The 19,670-nt window shown below is 37.7% G+C and overlaps 1 protein-coding gene across 12 annotated transcripts in view; it reads right to left on the bottom strand.

Annotated features, from left to right (window-relative positions):
- Positions 1-19,670, bottom strand: part of ZNF382 (zinc finger protein 382) — a 53,545-nt gene that overhangs the window by 8,045 nt on the left and 25,830 nt on the right. For 7 of the 12 annotated variants that reach the window (XM_032614544.1, XM_032614546.1, XM_032614545.1 and 4 more), the window contains 3 exons: positions 17,431-17,504; positions 14,757-14,908; positions 14,389-14,484 (listed from right to left, as the gene is read on the bottom strand). In XM_032614544.1, the coding sequence (XP_032470435.1) occupies positions 14,389-14,484; positions 14,757-14,895 (235 nt within the window). In that variant the 5' untranslated portion in view covers positions 14,896-14,908; positions 17,431-17,504. Of the gene's footprint in view, positions 1-14,388; positions 14,485-14,756; positions 14,909-17,430; positions 17,505-19,556; positions 19,669-19,670 lie in introns of those variants that run through there. The other 5 variants (XR_004347095.1, XM_032614549.1, XM_032614550.1 and 2 more) reach the window with 3 other exon arrangements.

The raw sequence follows: 19,670 nt of genomic DNA, 5'->3' as shown, positions 1-19,670 counted from the left end.
TCAAAAATCTGCATATAACTTATAGTTGGCCCTCAGTTCCTCCATATCCACAGTTCCACATCTGTGGCTTCAACCAACTGTGGATCGTGTAGTATTGTAATATTTGCTATTGAGAAAATTTGCATATAAGTGGACCTGCACAGTTCAAATGCATGTTGTTCAAGGGCCAATCATATAATGTATTTTGTGAGGAAAAGTGCTGGTGTAATTACGTGAGTTGAGAACTAAATATCTACATTTTGTGGAACAGCAGTTTTACTTGAAAAAACACTATTATTCAGATGTGGGTATCTGGTAAACATTTTCTTGAACAATGTGAACCTGTCTATTCAAAGAAAACATCTGCCAATACTTGTTACCTAGGATAAAAGAAGTATAAGTCATTATGTTAGAAAGCTTGTATTTGCTACAGTGAGCTTGTCAACTTCCCAATACTTAAAAGACTTTTATAATGAGATTGCTGGTGATATTAACACATGTGGGTTTGGGTTTTTTAAAAAAATATTGATATGGAAATGTGTCAAAATTTGGCAGACCTGTGTGCACCAGTGAATTGTTACTTTCAAAATGACCAATACATATTACAAAACAATGCATGGGTAAAATATTTAAATAGACCATTGGATTTTATGTAATAGTCTACAAAAGTTCATTGTTATGATTTCAGATTTTATATTGCAACTAACTGTTTAGAAATAACCAATTGTTAAGTGGCAACTAACTACTTAGGAACTACCAATTGTTAAGTTTGGGTGTAGTATTAATGAAGAATATCCATGACAATCTAAAAAGGCTTTTAAAATACTTCTCTTTCAAACTACATATATGCATGAAGGAAGATTTTCTCCATATATTTCAATTAAAACAACATATTGCAACAGATTAAATGTAGAATCAGATGTGAAAATCAGCTATCTTTTATTCAGCAAGACATTAAATAAATCTTCAATCATGCAACAATGCCCCTTTACTCACTTTTCTCTTTTGAAAAATAGTTTTTATTGGTAAAAATATGATTTTTATGTCAAGATGTAATGACTTTATTATATTTATATTGTTCTTTTTAAATGAAATAAATGAATATTTTAAAATGTGTTTTAATTTTGAATAGGATATATACACATTCACAAAGTTCTTTTGATTCTTAATAATTTTAAGAGTATAAATAAGTCTTGCAGCTGCATGTGAATCAATGAAGTTAGAACACACCCTCACACCATGCACAAAAATAAACTCAAAGTGGCTTAAAGACTTAAACATAAAACAAGACACCATAAAACTCCTAGAAGAGAGCATAGGCAAAACATTCTCTGACATAAATGATACCTATGTTTTCTTAGGTCAGTCTCCCAAGGCAATAGAAATAAAAACAAAAATAAACAAGTGGGACCTAATCAAACTTACAAGCTTTTGCACAGCAAAGGAAACCATAAAAAAAACAAAAACGAAAAGACAACCTACGGAGTGGGATAAAATATTTGCAAATGATGCAACAGACAATGGCTTAATCTCCAAAATATACAAACAACTCATGCAAATCAACAGCAAAAAAACAAACAACCCAATTGAAAAATGGGCAGAAGAACTTAATAGACATTTCTCCAAAGAAGGCATACAGATGGCCAGTAGGCACTTGAACAGATGTTCAACATCACTAATTATTAAGAGAAATGCAAATCAAAACTACAGTGAGGGGCCTCCCTGGTGGCGCAGTGGCTGAGAGTCCGCCTGCTGATGCGGGGGACGTGGGTTCGTGCCCCGGTCTGGGAGGATCCCATATGCCGCAGAGCGGCTGGGCCCATGAGCCATGGCCGCTGAGCCTGCGCGTCCGGAGCCTGTGCTCTGCAATGGGAGAGGCCACAACAGTGAGAGGCCCGTGTACCAAAAAAAAAAAAAAAAAAAAAAGCACTACAGTGAGGTACCACCTCACACCAGCCAAAATGGACATCATTATAAAGTCTACAAATAACAAATGCTGGAGAGGATGTAGAGAAAAGCGAACCCTCCTATACCATTGGTGGGAATGTAAGTTGGTACAGCCACTATGGAAAACAGTATGAAGGTTCCTCAGAAAACTAAAAATAGAATTACCATATGATCCAGCAATCCCACTCCTGGGAATATACCCGGACAAAACTATAATTCAAAAAGATACATGCACCCGTATGTTCATAGCAGCACTGTTCACAATAGCCAAAACATGGAAACAACCTAAATGTCCATCGACAGATGAATGGATAAAGAAGATGTGGTACATGTATACAATGGAATATTACTCAGCCATAACAAAGAAAGAAATAATGCCATTTGCAGCAACATGAATGCAACTAGAGATTATCATACTAAGTGAAATAAGTCAGAAAGAGAAAGACAAATATCATATGACATCACTTATATGTGGAATCTAAAATATGGCACAAATGAACCTGTCTACAAGACAGAAACAGACTCACAGACATAGAGAACAGACTTGCGGTTGCCAAGGGAGGAGGAGGAAGAGGGATGGAGTGGGAGTTTGGGGTTGGTAGATAAAAACTATTACATTGAGAATGGATAAACAACAAGATCCTACTATATAGCACAGGGAACTATATTGAATATCCTGTGAAAAACCATAATGGAAAAGAATATAAAAAAAGAATGTCTGTAGGTGTATAACTGAGTCACTTTCCTGTACAGCAGAGATTGGCACAACATTATAAATCAACTATACTTAAATAAAAAAATTTTTTTTAAGTCCTGAGACTAAAAAGTTTGAGAACTGCTGATTTAGACATTCAAAATTCTGGTAATAGCAAAGAAGTTTGTATCAGAACCACCTTCCAACTGATAACAATGATAACTATGGACCAATTATAGAAGACCAACTTGTTTGAAGACACTAAAGAATGATCAAAAGCAGGCAGAAACTGGAATGGATACAACCTTTGAAAGAAAGAAACCATACTGCAATAAGATCTCCTTTTATCCAGGTCTTCCAATGTGTGCCCTGGTAGTTCATGCAGCACACAGGGGATAGATCTCAAGGAGAAAGCAGGAGCCATCCTGTGCAGAAGAATCAGAGATCAGAGTTCAGGAGTACCAGAGTGGCTGTAAATTGAGGACAGAATCCAAGGATGAAGAAAGCATAGAAGGAAAGCCCCAACGTTAGCATGAACCCCTCCTCAAAACCTTGGTTAACTTCATTTCTACAGGGTAAGACTAGAAGGAGCATAAAGGGAAAAGAAAGCTGCAACACTGAAAGAACTCAGCAGAGATTTCAGCAGCTACTTAACTCTGCAAAAACAGTTTTTAATTCCAATCCTGTGCCAAGTTAGAAGAACCTGGTTAAAACTTTGGTCTTTCTACTGAAATCCCAGAAGAGCCATGTATTAGGAGTAAAGGCTGCATCCCAGGACTTAGAGGAATACCATAAAACTAAAGGCAAAACTGAAACCGAAATAGAAATAATCTGAACAACTTAAAAGCAACCTGACAAAAGAATCGACATGAGCCTCCAGTAACTTAACCTCCTGTAAGATTAAAACTCAGCAATCTTCAGAGGAAGAAAAAGGATCCAGCAACTTCACAACATGTTATATAAAGTCTTCCTGAGAAGAAACAGGAAAATGTGACCAATAGGGAAGATAAAAACCATTCAACAGAAACAGACTGATATATGTCCCTATGTTGAAATTAGAACTATGATAAATATGTTTACAAATCTACAAGAAAAGATGGAAATATGGGTGAAGAGATGGAGTAGTCAGGAGGCATAAAGAAATGCAAACTGAAAAAAAACCCAATAGCTGAAATATAAAATTCACTGGATGGGTTTAACAGCAAATAAACATAAGAGAATAAAGAATCAGTAAACTTGAAGTCAGGTTCACAGAAACTACCCAAACTAAAAGAACTTTTAAAATCCTTAGTGAACTACAGGGTAGGATGAAATGATTTAAGATATAATTGAGAAAAGAGCAGGAAAAAAACTGTACAAGTACAGACCAAAATTTTCCCAAATTTTATCTAAAACAAGAACTCTGTGAACTTGCTAAATTCACTTATTAGTTCTAACAGTTCTTTTCTTTTAGATTCCTGAGGATTTACTATGTACACAATCATGTCACTTACAAATGAAGATAGTTCCCTTTCTAATCTGAAGCCTTTTAACTTCTTTTTCTTGCCTTATTGTACTGACATGTGTTCTGTATAATATTTAATAGAAGTGGTGATAATGGACATCCTTTCTTTGTTTTTGTTCTTAGAGGAAAAGCATTCAAGCTTTCACCACTGAATGTGATGGTGGCTATGTTTTTCAAAGATATTCTTTAGGAGGTTGAGGAAATTCCCCTGGATTGCTAATAAATAGATTTATAATAAATATAAGTTGAATTTGATTATTTTCCTGCATTTACCGAGATGATTGTGGTCTTCTCTCCTTTTTATTTTTCTATACTTTAAGTGGTAGCTTATATCCTTGAGTTTCGACCTCTTTTTATCTTTACATGGTGAATTATATAGTTTTTTACTTTTAATTTAATTAATTTATTTTGGCTGTGTTGGGTCTTTGTTGCTGCATACGGGCTTTCTCTAGTTGTGGTGAGCGGAGGCTACTCTTTATTGTGGTGAGCGGGCTTCTCATTGCGGTGGCTTCTCTTTCTTGTTGCAGAGCAGGGGCTCTAGGCGTGCAGGCTTCAGCAGTTGCAGAACACAGGCTCAGTAGTTGTGGCGCATGGGCTCTAGAGCACAGGCTCCGTAGTTGCAGTGCGTGGGTCTAGAGTGCGGGCTCTAGAGCGCAGGCTCAGTAGTTGCAGCACACAGGCTTAGTTGCTCCGCAGCATGTAGGATCTTCCCAGACCAGGGCTCGAACCCATGTCCCCTGCATTGGCAGGCAGATTCCTAACCACTGTACCACCAGGTAAGTCCCTGTAGCTTGATTTTTTTTTTTTTTTTTTTTTTTTGTGGTACGCGGGCCTCTCACTGCTGTGGCCTCTCCCGTTGCGGAGCACAGGCTCCGGATGCGCAGGCTCAGCGGCCATGGCTCACGGGCCCAGCCGCTCCGCGGCATGTGGGATCTTCCCAGACCGGGGCACGAACCCGTGTCCCCTGCATTGGCAGGCGGACTCTCAACCACTGCACCACCAGGGAAGCCCTAGCTTGATTTTTGAATTGGCCATGTGGTATCATCCTTTTAAAATACTGCTAGATTCAGTTATTTTTTTAGATTCAGTTTTATAATATTTTATTAAGGATTTTTATATCTAGCTTCATGAAGGATGTTGCTGTGTAGTTTTCTATTCTTATAGTGCCTTTGATTGTGGATAATGCTGGTCTTATAAAATGAGTTGGGAAGTGTTCTCTCCTACTCTTATTGGTTGGTATAAAATTGTTCGTATATTCCCTAATGGTCCTTTTAATGTCTGTAGGATCTGTAGTGATGTAGCCTCTTTAATTTTTGACATTGGTGATGTGTCTTCTATTTTTTATTAGTAATATAGCTATGGTTTATTAATTTTATTATTTTAATGTATCAGCTTTTGGCTCCACTCATTTATTCTTCTGTTATGTATTTCATTGATTTCTGCTTTAGTCAATTTTTTCCTCTTACTAACTTTTGAGTTTAATTTACTTTTCTTTTTCTAGTTACTTAGGGTGACAGTTTAACCCCTGTTTTAGGCCCTGATTTAAAGAAATAAAAATTTTTAATGCTGCTATAGTTGCATCCCACACATTTTGATATGTTGTCTTAATTATCATTCAGTTCAAAATACCTTCTAATTTACCTTAGGATTTCTTCCTTGCTTCATGGGTTATTTGGAAATTTGATTAATTTCCAAAAATTTGGGGAATTTAGAGATACGTTTTTGATTTCTAAATTAATTGTACTGTGGTCAGAAACTATACACTATGATTTCAATTCTTTTTAATTTATTGATACTTGTTTTTAAGTTATTGATACATATGGCCCAGCATATAGAGTCTATCTGGGTGAATGTTCCATGTAAAGTAGTCTATAAAGATTAACTAGGTACAATTGATTGTGTTTCAACCCTTCCATAGCCTTATTGATTTTCTTTCTCTTTGTTCTCTCAATTACTGAGGGAAAAGTATTTATATCTTAAGCTATAATTATATTGCTTCTTTCAGGGAGCAAAATTGGTTCTGAAGAAAATGAAAAAAGAAAATCTTACATATTACTATGGTTTGTGGCCCTCCAAAGGGCAACAGAACATAGATTATTGTATTAAAATTTCATGGGGGGGGCAATTAGAAAGAAAATCTCTAAAAAGACTTTTTAGGGTAGTGAAAATGATAAAAAGCTGAGAAACACTGAAGTATTTTGAAGCTGTTACAGTTGTTATGACCGCTCAATGAACTGTCCCTCTTTTATCACTGTAATATTCTATTTTCTGAAATCTACTTTGATATATGGCCACTCCCATTTTCTTCTTAGTGTTTCCATGTGTAATAGAGTCAGATTCTATTTTTGATGTCTTACTGCTGACAACTTCCTAGACCCACTCCCTTTTTTTCCTCTCTTGCCCCACACCTGGGCAAGCCAATCAGAAACCTTGCATATTCTCTCTGTTGGTGCTGGCAGGAAGTTTAAACCATGTAAGCCTTAGCCTATGTGTAGAGACCTGACCTTACCCCCCACCAAAACACAATAAACACCAAAGCCAGACACCCCTCCTTGCTCTCTCAAGCCATTTTAGGACCAGCTTGGGAATCTTCCCTGCTCTCCCTAGAAAGCCTCATTATGTGAGATTTCATTCTTGACATCTGTCCCAAATTTTGGGTGAGTGGAGTGGGGGGATGATCTCATCCCCACATAGGGCAATCGCAAGGCAGTATGGTACATATTTTTTCATCATTTTATGTTTCACCTACCCGTGTCTTTATATTTTAATACATAGGACATAGTTGGGTCTTTCTTTTCATTTCAGATACTGAATAGTCATCTTTAGAAGCTTCTTTTAGTTTTTATTTCGATCTTTGCTATCTTGTCTCATTATGTTCACTTTCAGTTTACATCCTTGATGATACTCAAGTCATTTATAATGGCTGTTTTAACATACTTGTGAGCGAATTCCATCACCTCTACCTTTTTTAGGTCTGTTTTTATTAACTGCGTTTTTTTCCTATTGAATGAGTTTTTTCCTGTTTATGGGTCATATTTTCCTGCTTCTTCATATGTTTAATAATTTTTGACTGGACATCAGACATTATCAATTTAATGTCGTTGAGTTTAAGATATGGTTGTATTTTCATAAAGAATATTAGTCTTTTTTTTTTTTTTTTGGCATTCTGTGGCATCCAGAGTTGCACCACTAGGACCTCCCTTCAAAAAGAACTTACCATTCATGTGCAAGAATGGTTAGCATCTTCAGGATGCTCTTCAGATTTTGAACCAAGCCAGGGTCTCCCCAGGGAATCCCCACCAAATGACTGAACACTGAGTGGGTACTAGAGGGTGGCCATTTCTGTCCATTAGGAATCCTCTGATGAACAGTCTTTGCCTCAGAGGAGTTAGGTTGGTTGAGATTTTGTCAGATCTACATAATGGTCTAAGGCTCTCCCTGCCCAATCCCCTTTTCTTCCACATATCTGTATCATGGTCTGATGGCTTTCTGTTTCTGATCTTACTTCTTCCTTTATCTTTCATAGATGTCACCTCTAAGAAATCTATTATACTCCCAACTCCAACTCAGCATCTCCTTGGAGGACCCAACAGGCACACAGAAGTTATTTTTGGATTAGTTTAATCCTTTTGATGCTTTAATTTAAGCCCTTTTATGACAAATCTTGCAGTCTTTAATCTATTGCCCCATTTATTAGGTGTGACCTTTCTAGGGTGTCTATCTAATGTCCTATGTATTAACAAGTTCTCTCCACTCTGGCTGAAGGGAAATAAAATGATTCCAGGTGCAGCAGGCTATGAGAATTGTTTGTCTCACAACACTGTTGTAATTGTATTTTTCCTAGAACATGTCCTTGACTGGTCTCATGGGGTTTCACCTACCCATGTGCAGACTTATCTTTAGCCAAGACTCAAGGGGAACATTTTCAAGATTTGGGGAACTCTTTCTCTGCATAACTCCCTCTTTTGGAAAGTGTGTCCTGCAAATTCTAGTCACCTCAATTTCCTTGAATGCCAGTGTTGGTCCCCTAAAGTCAGTAAAACTGTTCTTTCTGGATTCCTCTCTCTGCACTGCAGTCTGGAAGTTGCCTTCAAATGAAAGCCTAGAATGAGGTAGGGTGCATCTCATTTATTTCTCTTCTCTCAGGAATCCAGGCCTGTGCTGCCTGTTGTGCAATATCTGAAAATAGTTTTGTCCAGTTTTCTAGTTGTTTCCTGTAGTAGTATAATTCTGGACTCTGTTACTTCCTCAGGGCTGGAAGCAGAAGTTTTGAATTATAAAAATGCAGGCCCAAATGGCTTAATAATGGTTTTCTTCAAACATTTAAGGAACCAACAATGCCAATCTTACAGAAATTCCATAAGAAAGTAGATGAAAAGGAAACACCCCCAGTTCGATATGGCTGACACAATTCTGGATACAAAAACTTTTCAATGACATTACAAGAAAACTACAAACCACTATCCTTGGTAAAATCATGCATTTAGCTTACTAAAATATTAGCAAACCAATTTCGTCAATCTATAAGACAGATAATGCATCTTGTCCAAATGGAGTTCATCCCAGGAGCACAAGGTTGGTTTAAAATACAAATTAATCGGGCTTCCCTGGTGGCGCAGTGGTTGAGAGTCTGCCTGCCGATGCAGGGGACATGGGTTCGAGCCCCGGTCCGGGAGGATCCCACATGCCGCGGAGCGGCTGGGCCCGTGAGCCATGGCCGCTGGGCCTGCGCGTCCGGAGCCTGTGCTCCACAACGGGAGAGGCCACAACAGTGAGAGGCCCGCGTACCGCAAAAAAAAATAAAATAAAATAAATCAATGTAATACATACAGTAACAGATTAAAAAGGAAATATCATATGATCATCTCAACAGATGCTGAAAAAGCATTTAAGATCAACATCCATTCATAATTAAAATTGTCCAAAAACTAGGGAAAAAAGAGAACTTTCAGAATCTAACAAAGAGCACTTATGAAAAATATACAGTTAATATTAAGCTAAAGAATGAAATATTAAATGTCTACCTTCTAAATTTAGTGAACTGCTAAGGATGCTCACTCTCACTACCTCTATTCAACGTTTTACTGTAGATCCTGGTCAGTATAACAGGGTAAGAAAAAGAAATGAAAGCAATAAAGTATGCAAATGTAGAAGTGAAATATCTTATTTCAAGAAGGCCTGTTTTATGTATAGAAAATCTAAAAAAAATAACAAAACAAATAAAGAACAAGAGTAACAACAACAAAATTTAATACCATCAAAAGAAATATGCAAAGTCAATATCTAAAAGTCAATTGTGGCTGCACATATTAAGAACAAGCTGGAAAAAGAAATTTTAAAAATCTCATTATTTACAATAGCAGCAAAAATATTAAAAGCTTAGAGATAAACTTAATAAAATATGTATAAGACCTCTATACTAAAAATAATAAAACACTGCTTATGGGAATTAGAGAAGCTAACTAAAATGTTAAGATATAGTATAGTCATGGACCGAAAGACTCAATATTACTGAGATGTTATTTCTCACCAATAAAAATCCCAGCATATTTATTTAGAGAAACCAAGATGGTACTGGCACAAAAACAGAAATATAGATCAATGGAACAGGATAGAAAGCCCAAAGATAAACCCACACACATATGGTCACCTTATCTTTGATAAAGGAGGCAAGAATATACAGTGGAGAAAAGACAGCCTCTTCAATAAGTGGTGCTGGGAAAACTGGACAGCTACATGTAAAAGAACGAAATTAGAACACTCCCTAACACCATACACAAAAATAAACTCAAAATGGATTAAAGACTTAAATGTAAGGCCAGACACTATCAAACTCTTAGAGGAAAACATAGGCAGAACACTCTATGACATGAATCACAGCAAGATCCTTTTTGACACACCTCCTAGAGAAATGGAAATAAAAACAAAAATAAACAAATGGGACCTAATGAAACTTAAAAGCTTTTGCACAGCAAAGGCAACCATAAATAAGATGAAAAGACAACCCTCAGGATGGGAGAAAATATTTGCAAATGAAGCAACTGACAAAGGATTAATCTCCAAAATTTATAAGCAGCTCATGCAGCTCAATGTCAAAAAAAACAAACAACCCAATCCAAAAATGGGCAGAAGACCTAAATAGACATTTCTCCAAAGAAGATATACAGACTGCCAACAAACACATGAAAGAATGCTCAACATCATTAATCATTAGAGAAATGCAAATCAAAACTACAATGAGATATCATCTCACACCGGTCAGAATGGCCATCATCAAAAAATCTACAAACAATAAATGCTGGAGAGGGTGTGGAGAAAAAGGAACCCTCTTGCACTGTTGGTGGGAATGTAAATTGATACAGCCACTATGGAGAACAGTATGGAGGTTCCTTAAAAAACTAAAAATAGAACTACCATATGAGCCAGCAATCCCACTACTGGGCATATACCCTGAGAAAACCATAATTCAGAAACAGTCATGGGCACTTCCCTGGTGGCGCAGTGGTTGAGAATCCGCCTGACAATGCAGGGGACATGGGTTCGATCCCTAGTCCAGCAATATCCCACATGCCACAGAGCAATTAAGCCCATGCACCACAGCTACTGAGCCTGTGCTCTAGAGCCTGGAAACCACAACTACTGAGCCTGCATGCCACAACTACTGAAGCCCGTATGCCTAGAGCCTGTGCTCCACAAGAAGAGAAGCCACTGCAATGGGAAGCCCACACATCGCAATGAAGAGTAGCCCCCCTGCGTCACAACTAGAGAAAGCCCGCCTGCAGCAACGTAGACCCAATGCAGCCAAAAATAAATGAATTAAAAAAAAAAAGAGTCATGTACCAAAATGTTCACTGTAGCTGTGTTTACAATAGCCAGGACATGGAAGCAACCTAAGTGTCCATCGACAGATGAATGGATAAAGAAAATGTGGCACATATATACAATGGAACATTACTCAGCCATTAAAAGAAATGAAACCGAGTTATTTGTAGTGAGGTGGATGGACCTAGAGTCTGTCATACAGAGTGAAGTAAGTCAGAAAGAGAAAAACAAATACCGTATGTTAACACATATATATGGAATCTAAAAAAAAAAAAAGGTCATGAAGAACCTAAGGGCAAGATGGGCATAAAGACACAGACCTACTAGAGAATGGACTTGAGGATACAGGGAGGGGGAAGGGTAAGCTGGGACGAAGTGAGAGAGTGGCATGGATATATATACATTACCAAACGTAAAATAGTTAGCTAGTGGGAAGCAACCACATAGTACAGGGAGATCAGCTCGGTGCTTTGTAACCACCTAGAGCGGTGGGATATGGAGGGTGGAAGGGAGAGAGACACAAGAGGGAAGAGATATGGGGACATATATACATGTATAACTGATTCACTTTGTTATAAAGCAGAAACTAACACACCATTGTAAAGCAATTATACTCCAATAAAAGATGTTAAAAAATAAAATAAAATAAAGAAATAAAGAAGTTGATTCTAAAATGTATTTGAAAAAGAAAATGAAAATGACCTGGAATAGCCAAAACAATTTTTTAAAAAGAAGAAAGTTAAGAGGACTTACTCTGGCATCAAGACTTACTATAAAGCTACAATAATCAAAGACCAGGTGGTATTAGTAATAGGACTTAAATTATATCAAAGGAAAGAATACTCTAGAAATAGACTGACACAAATACAATCAAACAATTTTCTTTCTTTTTGCGGTACGTGGGCCTTTCACTGTTGTGGCCTCTCCCGTTGCGGAACACAGGCTCTGGACGCGCAGGCTCAGCGGCCACGGCTCATGGGCCCAGCCGCTCCGCGGCACGTGGGATCTTCCCAGACCGGGGTACGAACCCATGTCCCCTGCATCGGCAGGCGGACTCTCAACAACTGCGCCCCCAGGGAAGCAATCAAACAATTTTTGATAAGATCATCAGAGCAATTTAATTCAATCATCAGAGCAATTTAATTTAATTCAAGTGATGGGACAAATTGATATCTATATGGAAGAAAACAGACTCTTAACACTTACCTCATACCATAAATAAAACTTAACATGAGATGGATCATAGAACTAATTTTAAAAAAGCAAAATGTACACAACATTTTTAGAAAAAAATACAGGAAACTATCTTTACAACCTAAGGCAAATATTTGTTTGAGAGGTCAAAGAAATAATGATAAAAGATAGAAATGATAAACTGGACTTTAAAAACTTGTGCTTATTTAAAGACACCATTAAAACGAGTAGGCAAGCCACAGACTAGAGGAAATATATGCAATACCTATATCAAACAAAAGACTTCTATTCAGAAAATGTAAAGAATTCCTACTATTCAAGGAAAAAAAATATTACCCAATAAAAAATGGGTAAAACATTTGAACAGATACCTCTGAAGAAGATATAAAAAGCACATGAAAAAGTTCTCAACATCATTAGTCATAAAAGAAATCTAAATTGAAACTGCTAAGATATGCTACCATTCTTCAGAATAGTACTTCACAATGACCAAAATGAAAATATTGATAACATCAAATGTGGAAGAGAATGTGGGAGGCAATCAAAATTCTCAAACATTGCTTTTAAAAGTTTAAAATGCTATGGTAACTTTTAAAAACTGGCAGCTTCTAAAATGTGAACTATAAACCTGACTTATGAATGAGCAACACCATCTGATAGGTATTTACTGAAGAGAAATAAAAACGTGTGTCCACAAAAAGATCTTTACAAGAATGTTCACCGCAGCTTTATTCATAATAGCCCCAGGGACTTCCCTGGCGGTCCAGTGGTTAAGACTCTGCGCTTCCACAGCAGGGGGCTTGGGTTTGATCCCTGGTCAGGGAACTAAAACCCCACATGCCATGCAGTGTGGCCAAAATAATAATAATAGTAATAATAATAATAATAATAATAGCCCCAAACTGAAACATTTCAAATGTCTATCAATAGGAGATGCATAATAAACTGGTATCTCCATTCAATTGAATACTATTCTGTTTAATTAAAATAAACTATTTATATATGCAAAAACATGTATAAATCTCTCAGACATTAAGCTGAGTGAAAGAAAGTAGACATGAAAAAGGTCCAGAATAGACAAAACTAATCTATGTTGGTAGAAATCACAGTGGTGATCATCTTAGGGAGGGACTGACTTGGAAGAGGCCTGATGGAACTTAATGGGTTAATGGAAGTGTCCTTTATCTTGACTAGAGTGTGAGATACGTGGGTTTATACTTCTGTCAGAACTCAAAGAACTTTACACTTAAGATCTCTCTGGACGTTATACCTACAAAGCATGGAGTGGATTCTTGGTAAAGTAATAGGAGCCAATAGTTCTATAAGCATAAGGCACACAAGGAAAGGATTTATGTGGGGAGTGATATTCAAAATAAAATTTAGATTTTAGAGGTATTTAAGTCAGTCATGCATAGACACTTCAAAGATCTCAGGCCTTTAAAAACAGATCCCTAATAAGACAGCTACTATCTGAAAAAAAAGAAGAAAAAAAGAAAATAACAGTTGTTGGTAAGGATGTGGAGAAACTGGAACCCTTGTGCATTGTTGGTGAGAATGTAAAATGGTGTAGCCACTATGGAAAACAGTATAGCAGTTCCTCAAGACATTAAACATAGAATTACTATATGATCCAGCAATTCTACTTTTGGGTATATACCCAAAAGAAAGCAATGACTCAGATATATATTTGTACACCCATATTCATAGTAGCATTATTCACAGTAGCCAAAAGGTGGAAGCAACCAAAGTGTCCACTGAGAGATGAATGGATAAGCAAAATGTGGCATGGACATATAATGGAATATTATTCAGCCTTCAAAAGGAAGAAAATTTTGATACATACTACAACATGGGTAAAACTTGAAGACATTATGTTAAGTGAAATAAACCAGTCGCAAAAGGGACAAATACCATATGATTCCACTTATATGAGATACCTACCAGTAGTCATATTCATAGAGACAGAAAGTAGAATACTGGTTGCCAGGGGATAGTTGGGGGTGGTAATGAGGAGTTATTGTTTAATGGGTACAGAGTTTTACTTCTGACAGATGAAGGGTTCTGGAGATGGATGGTGGTGATAGTGGCACAGCTATGTAAAAGTACTTAATGCCATGGAACTATATGCTTAAAAATGGTTAAGATGATACATTTTATGTTTATTTTACCAAAATTTAAAAAATAGATCTCTGAAAATATTCAGACATCAACTACCTGAGCCCACTGGACTTTATCTATACAGACTCACCGAGGTAACTCTGACTTGGAAAAATTTTCTCTGTTGTCCATAGTTCTTTTCCTTGTTCCAACTTGTGGATCATATCAGGCTTAGTCATGTGAAATCCTGATAATAAAAAATGAGACTTGGTCTAAGCTGTTGGGCTTCAAAACTATTGAAGGAAGAGAAAGATACAGCTTCAAGATGGCAGACAAGGTACACATTAACGTCCTACCAAAGTTAATACCTTGCACTAGGCCAAGTGCGGACACAAACACGCTTTCTACTAACAGAAAGGGATTCATCACCTCTGATCTTTGAAAGTCAATGTTCCATATGTTTCAGAAATTCTTGAAAGGAGATGCATGACACTGAAAGTTTCAAGGAATTTTCCTTACCTACAGAGATGAGGTGAAAATAGTTTTCCAACATGACATCCCTGTAGAGGGCCTTCTGAGCAGGATCCAGTTGCTGCCACTCCTCCTGGGTGAAGTCCACAGTCACATCCTTGAATGACACTGATCCCTGTAAGGGCATAGTCTAGTTCATCCTAAAGTAATTGAAACTAGTGAGAACTAGACATTGGACACCATGTTCACTGGTCAAACTGGTTTTCTTACTTTGTGTTTTATACTGTAGAAAATTCTCTCTGAAAATACATTCATCAGTATTTACTTATTATCTCATGCTAAAAATACATGAGATCATACTCTTTGCCTTGAATGTGATTGGTTGCTTGGTGCACAAAAACAAATAAAACCCTGACCTTGCTCATAAGAAGTTACAGGCTAAAAGAAGGGCATATGTGTAGATACATACACTCAATAGATATTGCAGATGCAATGACAGAAATATGTACAAGGGAACATACTACAAAGTAAAGAAAATTTCATTTTGTATTCTAAGACTTCATTGAGGACATAAAAATTTTGTACTCACAATGAATAGTTTTTGTAGAACTACATGTCAATGGCTTTTGAGACTCATGGGGAGAGTAAAACCAGTCAGTAAATTCAGGAAATAGCAAAAGGTACAGTATGTTAGGAAAGAGTCTTTGAGCTGTAAGAAGAAAAAGGTATATGGAGGTAGGCAGTAGGCATATTTATGTAATAATACTGGATGTTTCAATACTCTGTTTTAAGACAGAGCAATGGTCTTATAAATGTACTGAGCACACTCCCAACATATTTGTATTTATTTATAAATCATCAGTTGGCATTAATAGCAATCCACATTGTTAACGATTACTGTTCTGGAATATAAACTATTAGTATTTTCCTCCTTTTCAGTATACTGTCTTGTACATTCCATTGTAATGCATACCCCACTTTGGGTCTGCTGCTTTATGGAGTATAAAAAAACATGAAGAAATGTCAAGTCATCACATATGTTATGTGAAAAAATTTGTACTTTAGAGGCAATACTCTCGAACACTAGAGAAGGCTTGAGGTGTGCTAGGTGGGAAAGACAATTAAGTAACCACTGTTAGAGATGTGTCCAAGATTAAAATGGTATTAGTGGTCTGGACAGGAGACAATTTGTTGCTTCATGATGAGTTTCAACAGAACTGGTCATAAATTGGTTGAAGAGTGGAAAAAAGAGAAGCACAGCTCTTAGGTCATCTGCACAGCAAGTGGGTGGGTGCTGAGACTAGAAAATGGAAATGGGGGGCTTCCCTGGTGGCGCAGTGGTTGAGAGTCCGCCTGCCAATGCAGGGGACGCGGGTTCGTGCCCCGGTCCGGGAAGATCCCACATGCCGCGGAGCGGCTGGGCCCGTGAGCCATGGCCGCTGGGCCTGCGCGTCCGGAGCCTGTGCTCCGCGGCGGGAGAGGCCACAGCATTGAGAGGCCCGCGTAACGCAAAAAAAAAAAAAAAAAAAAAAAAAAGAAAATGGAAATGGGAAGCAGGAGAAATAATAAGCTGGACCAAAGGAGGTAATGAGGTAAACCTTGGACATGTTCTTGAAATGTCTATGAAACATACAGGTAGTGATAGCTGTTGGAGGTTGTATATATGGTTCTGACACACTGGTTAGAGGTCTAGGATGGAGAGAGGTATCTGAGAGTCACTAGAATCAGATCAGTATAACCTCTGGAGTGAATATGACTGTGCATACAGAAAAAGAGACAGAGAGGAGAAGGGAACCAATTACCATCTGGGGAAAACCCAGATTGGTATTTCAGAGATTGGTAGATGAAGAGGAATTTTCTGAAAGAAAGATATGGAAACAGGAGAAAGTACCACCTTTGATTCAAGAATAGAATATCTCAAGAGTGGATTAGCAAATGCATCTCCTTCTCTTGCATGCACATATAAAGATTAGAAGAAACCAAAAATATAAGAATAAATCTATAATAGCACTGAAACACTGGAAAGGTTTTCACTGGTGGGCCACAGTTTATAGGAATTGCTGGCAGATATGGATAAAATATATCAGAGAGCAATGTAAAATTTCAGTTTTCTGTACAAGCTTGCAAGCAAATCTCTATCCTAAAAACCTCACAAAACAGGAAATCTAATCCAAAATAATAATGTGATCTACCAATTCTACCTCCCACTAAACCTAGGTCAGTGGAGATGATCAAGGTTTTTGCATGTCTGCTCCCTGACTCCTCACAAATTTAGATCTCAAATCAGTGTCTAGACAAGATAGATTCATTCAAGTAATATATTCCCATTTAAATGAAGATAATACATTTCTGTTCCAGCAGTACTTTTATGAGAGGACTGAGAAAGGAGATGATGAATGATACACCCAATCAATATGCAAACATTGGCTACAACTAGAAGGTGCATTTGGGGAAGACTTAAGTTTTTCCGGTTGGAATGAGAGAAACTGGGAACAGGACTGCAACTAGGGTGAGGCAGGTAAGACACGAAGGGTACAAAAGTTAGAGCTGGACAGCCCTAAGGGTCCTTCTTAAATTTTGTACCTAGGCCACTTGCTTGCCCTACTGGAGACCAGTTTGATGGAAGCAAATCCCAATATCCAGAAAATTTAAGGATAGGGAAGCAAATGTTCATATAACCTAAAAACAAGTTACTTCAGAAAGAGAGGAAACATCATCTCACCTGAGGCATGGCTTTGATATTTGCAAGAGATGAAACTTCTCTTATGAGCTCTTCTTTTGGAAAAGGGAAGAGTCCTGAGAAGGCAGAGATGGGAAGATACAAGGAGCCATGTGAAACCATATTTGACTTAGATCACCCAGAATAACTCAGTTAAATCTACATCTATTTTCAGTTTCAGCACTTGCCCACTCTGTGTACCCCACACAAATCCAGGACAGAGATTAGTAGGGAAATGGACAAATCCTGTTGCCTTATCAATGCCAGAAACCTAATCTTCTGGTGAGGTAGAATAGATTCTGGGGAATCTGTTGTAGCTTGGAGAGAGGGAACATTGTGTGTTTCCCTCTGCAGCTCTACCTTCCATCTGCCATGGAAGACAGATTTATCATATATTTCCAAACCGTTCTTCATGGATTTCCTACCAATTTACACTATCTCCAGCAGTGCATGAGAATACCTCTCCACACCCTAATGAATGCAGTTGAAAATAACTTTAATCTCTGCCTACCATATATATATAATATATATATTCTAATTTACACATTTCTTATTATGAGAATAAGTTTTTATTTCTTTTCTGTGATGACATCTTATAGTATGTCTGTTTTTCTCATAGGTGTTTATTTTCTAATTGGTTGACATTATCTTCTTTTTCAATTTAATAAATTCAACCTTTATCTATTTTAAGTTGAAAGTAATTTTTCTTAGCTGTTCATGTAACTATTCAAGTGTTTATGCCTTGTGAAGATTTTTTTCCCTGCATGTTTTATTGTTTAGCAATACTATTTCTCAGTTGATGTGAAATGCCATCTCTATCATCATTACACATCACTATATACTTGAGAATATTTGGACTTTCTATTTAATTTCTCTACTTCATCTCTTTATTGATTCACCTGTGCGTACTACTAATTAGCATAGTTAATTATTGAAAATTAACCATTATTCATTATTAATTTATTAATAGTAATTTAAGTATTAACTACTGAACAACCTTTTTAGAAGTACAGGTATGGAAATAGAAAAGAAATTGATCTTTCCACACTGTAGGCTTTCAGGCAGAGAGAAGAATAGTTTGCTAAATGAAGTCTGAAGTATTGACTGCTACAGTGAATATTTTAAATAGCAAAATAATATTTTAATTACTAAAATGAGACTGGTCTTATGATTAAAACTATACCTAATACTTTTATATCATGGAATGCCTGAAGAGGCTATTGACCCTGCCATAGATTTCATCCAGAAGCAGGAAAACTTACTCATATATCAGTGTTGAAAGTGCTAGTTATGGGTAAAAATTGTTTTTTCCTGCATGCTACCCATGGAACACTAATCATTTTAACACATTGGTTTTAGTTCATATAATACTTCCCTGTAATGAACCTTACCATCTGGGAATTATGAAATCTTACCTCTTCCTTTCCAATACTCATACCTCTATTTTATTTGCTAAATTGCTACTGAGTTACAATTTTGCAGGCAGGCTTAATGACCACTATTCAGATAATCAAATCTTAAGTACCTAACTAGTGGTCATACAGAGTCTCTCAATCACAAATAGTAACAGTAGGTTACAAACACATGCAAAGTTACATTCGATCACTTACTTCAGAAAAGCACCGTCTCACATCACCCCCATGTCATTCACAATCTCAGACAGCACATTACTAATTCCAGGCAAAGTCACAAAATCACATCACAAATCATTTCGCTTCTCCATAGTCACCTGCGGTCTCAAACACGACTCACACCTAATCCGAAGAGAGACATATGCAGAGGAGTCCCCACGCAACAAGACTCATCCAGTTTCACACACAGTCAGCCGCAACATCCCACAGAGCAGCACGCATCCAAAACGCAGCAGGTTGGACACAGGAGGCCGCTTCCATTTGGTACACACACACACACACACACACACACAGCATCCTCTGTGTGAGGCCCTGCTCCCTGCGATGGAGATTCCTCGGGGTCAAAACAGACAAAATCTCTCCTCGCAAAACTCGCTCCAGGTCACACTCGATTGTCACCTTCAGGGTCACGCCCACGGACCACGCCCGAGGCCCCGGTAGCACAGATCTGAGTGTCTGGTTACCACGGCCCGGTTCCGGTTCCCTCCTCATAATTACCAGGCCGGGTTTGGGCTCCCGGTTTCCTCCCCAGATTGCCCACCAGGTCCCGCTTCCCTAGTCTGCCCTCCGGGACCGGAGCTCCCAATTCCCGCCTCCTCCTCAGAGGCCCTA

Source organism: Phocoena sinus, chromosome 19 (assembly GCF_008692025.1).
Source record: "Phocoena sinus isolate mPhoSin1 chromosome 19, mPhoSin1.pri, whole genome shotgun sequence".
Classification (NCBI taxonomy): Eukaryota; Metazoa; Chordata; class Mammalia; order Artiodactyla; family Phocoenidae; genus Phocoena; species Phocoena sinus.
This window is presented reverse-complemented; position numbering and strand designations above follow the sequence as displayed.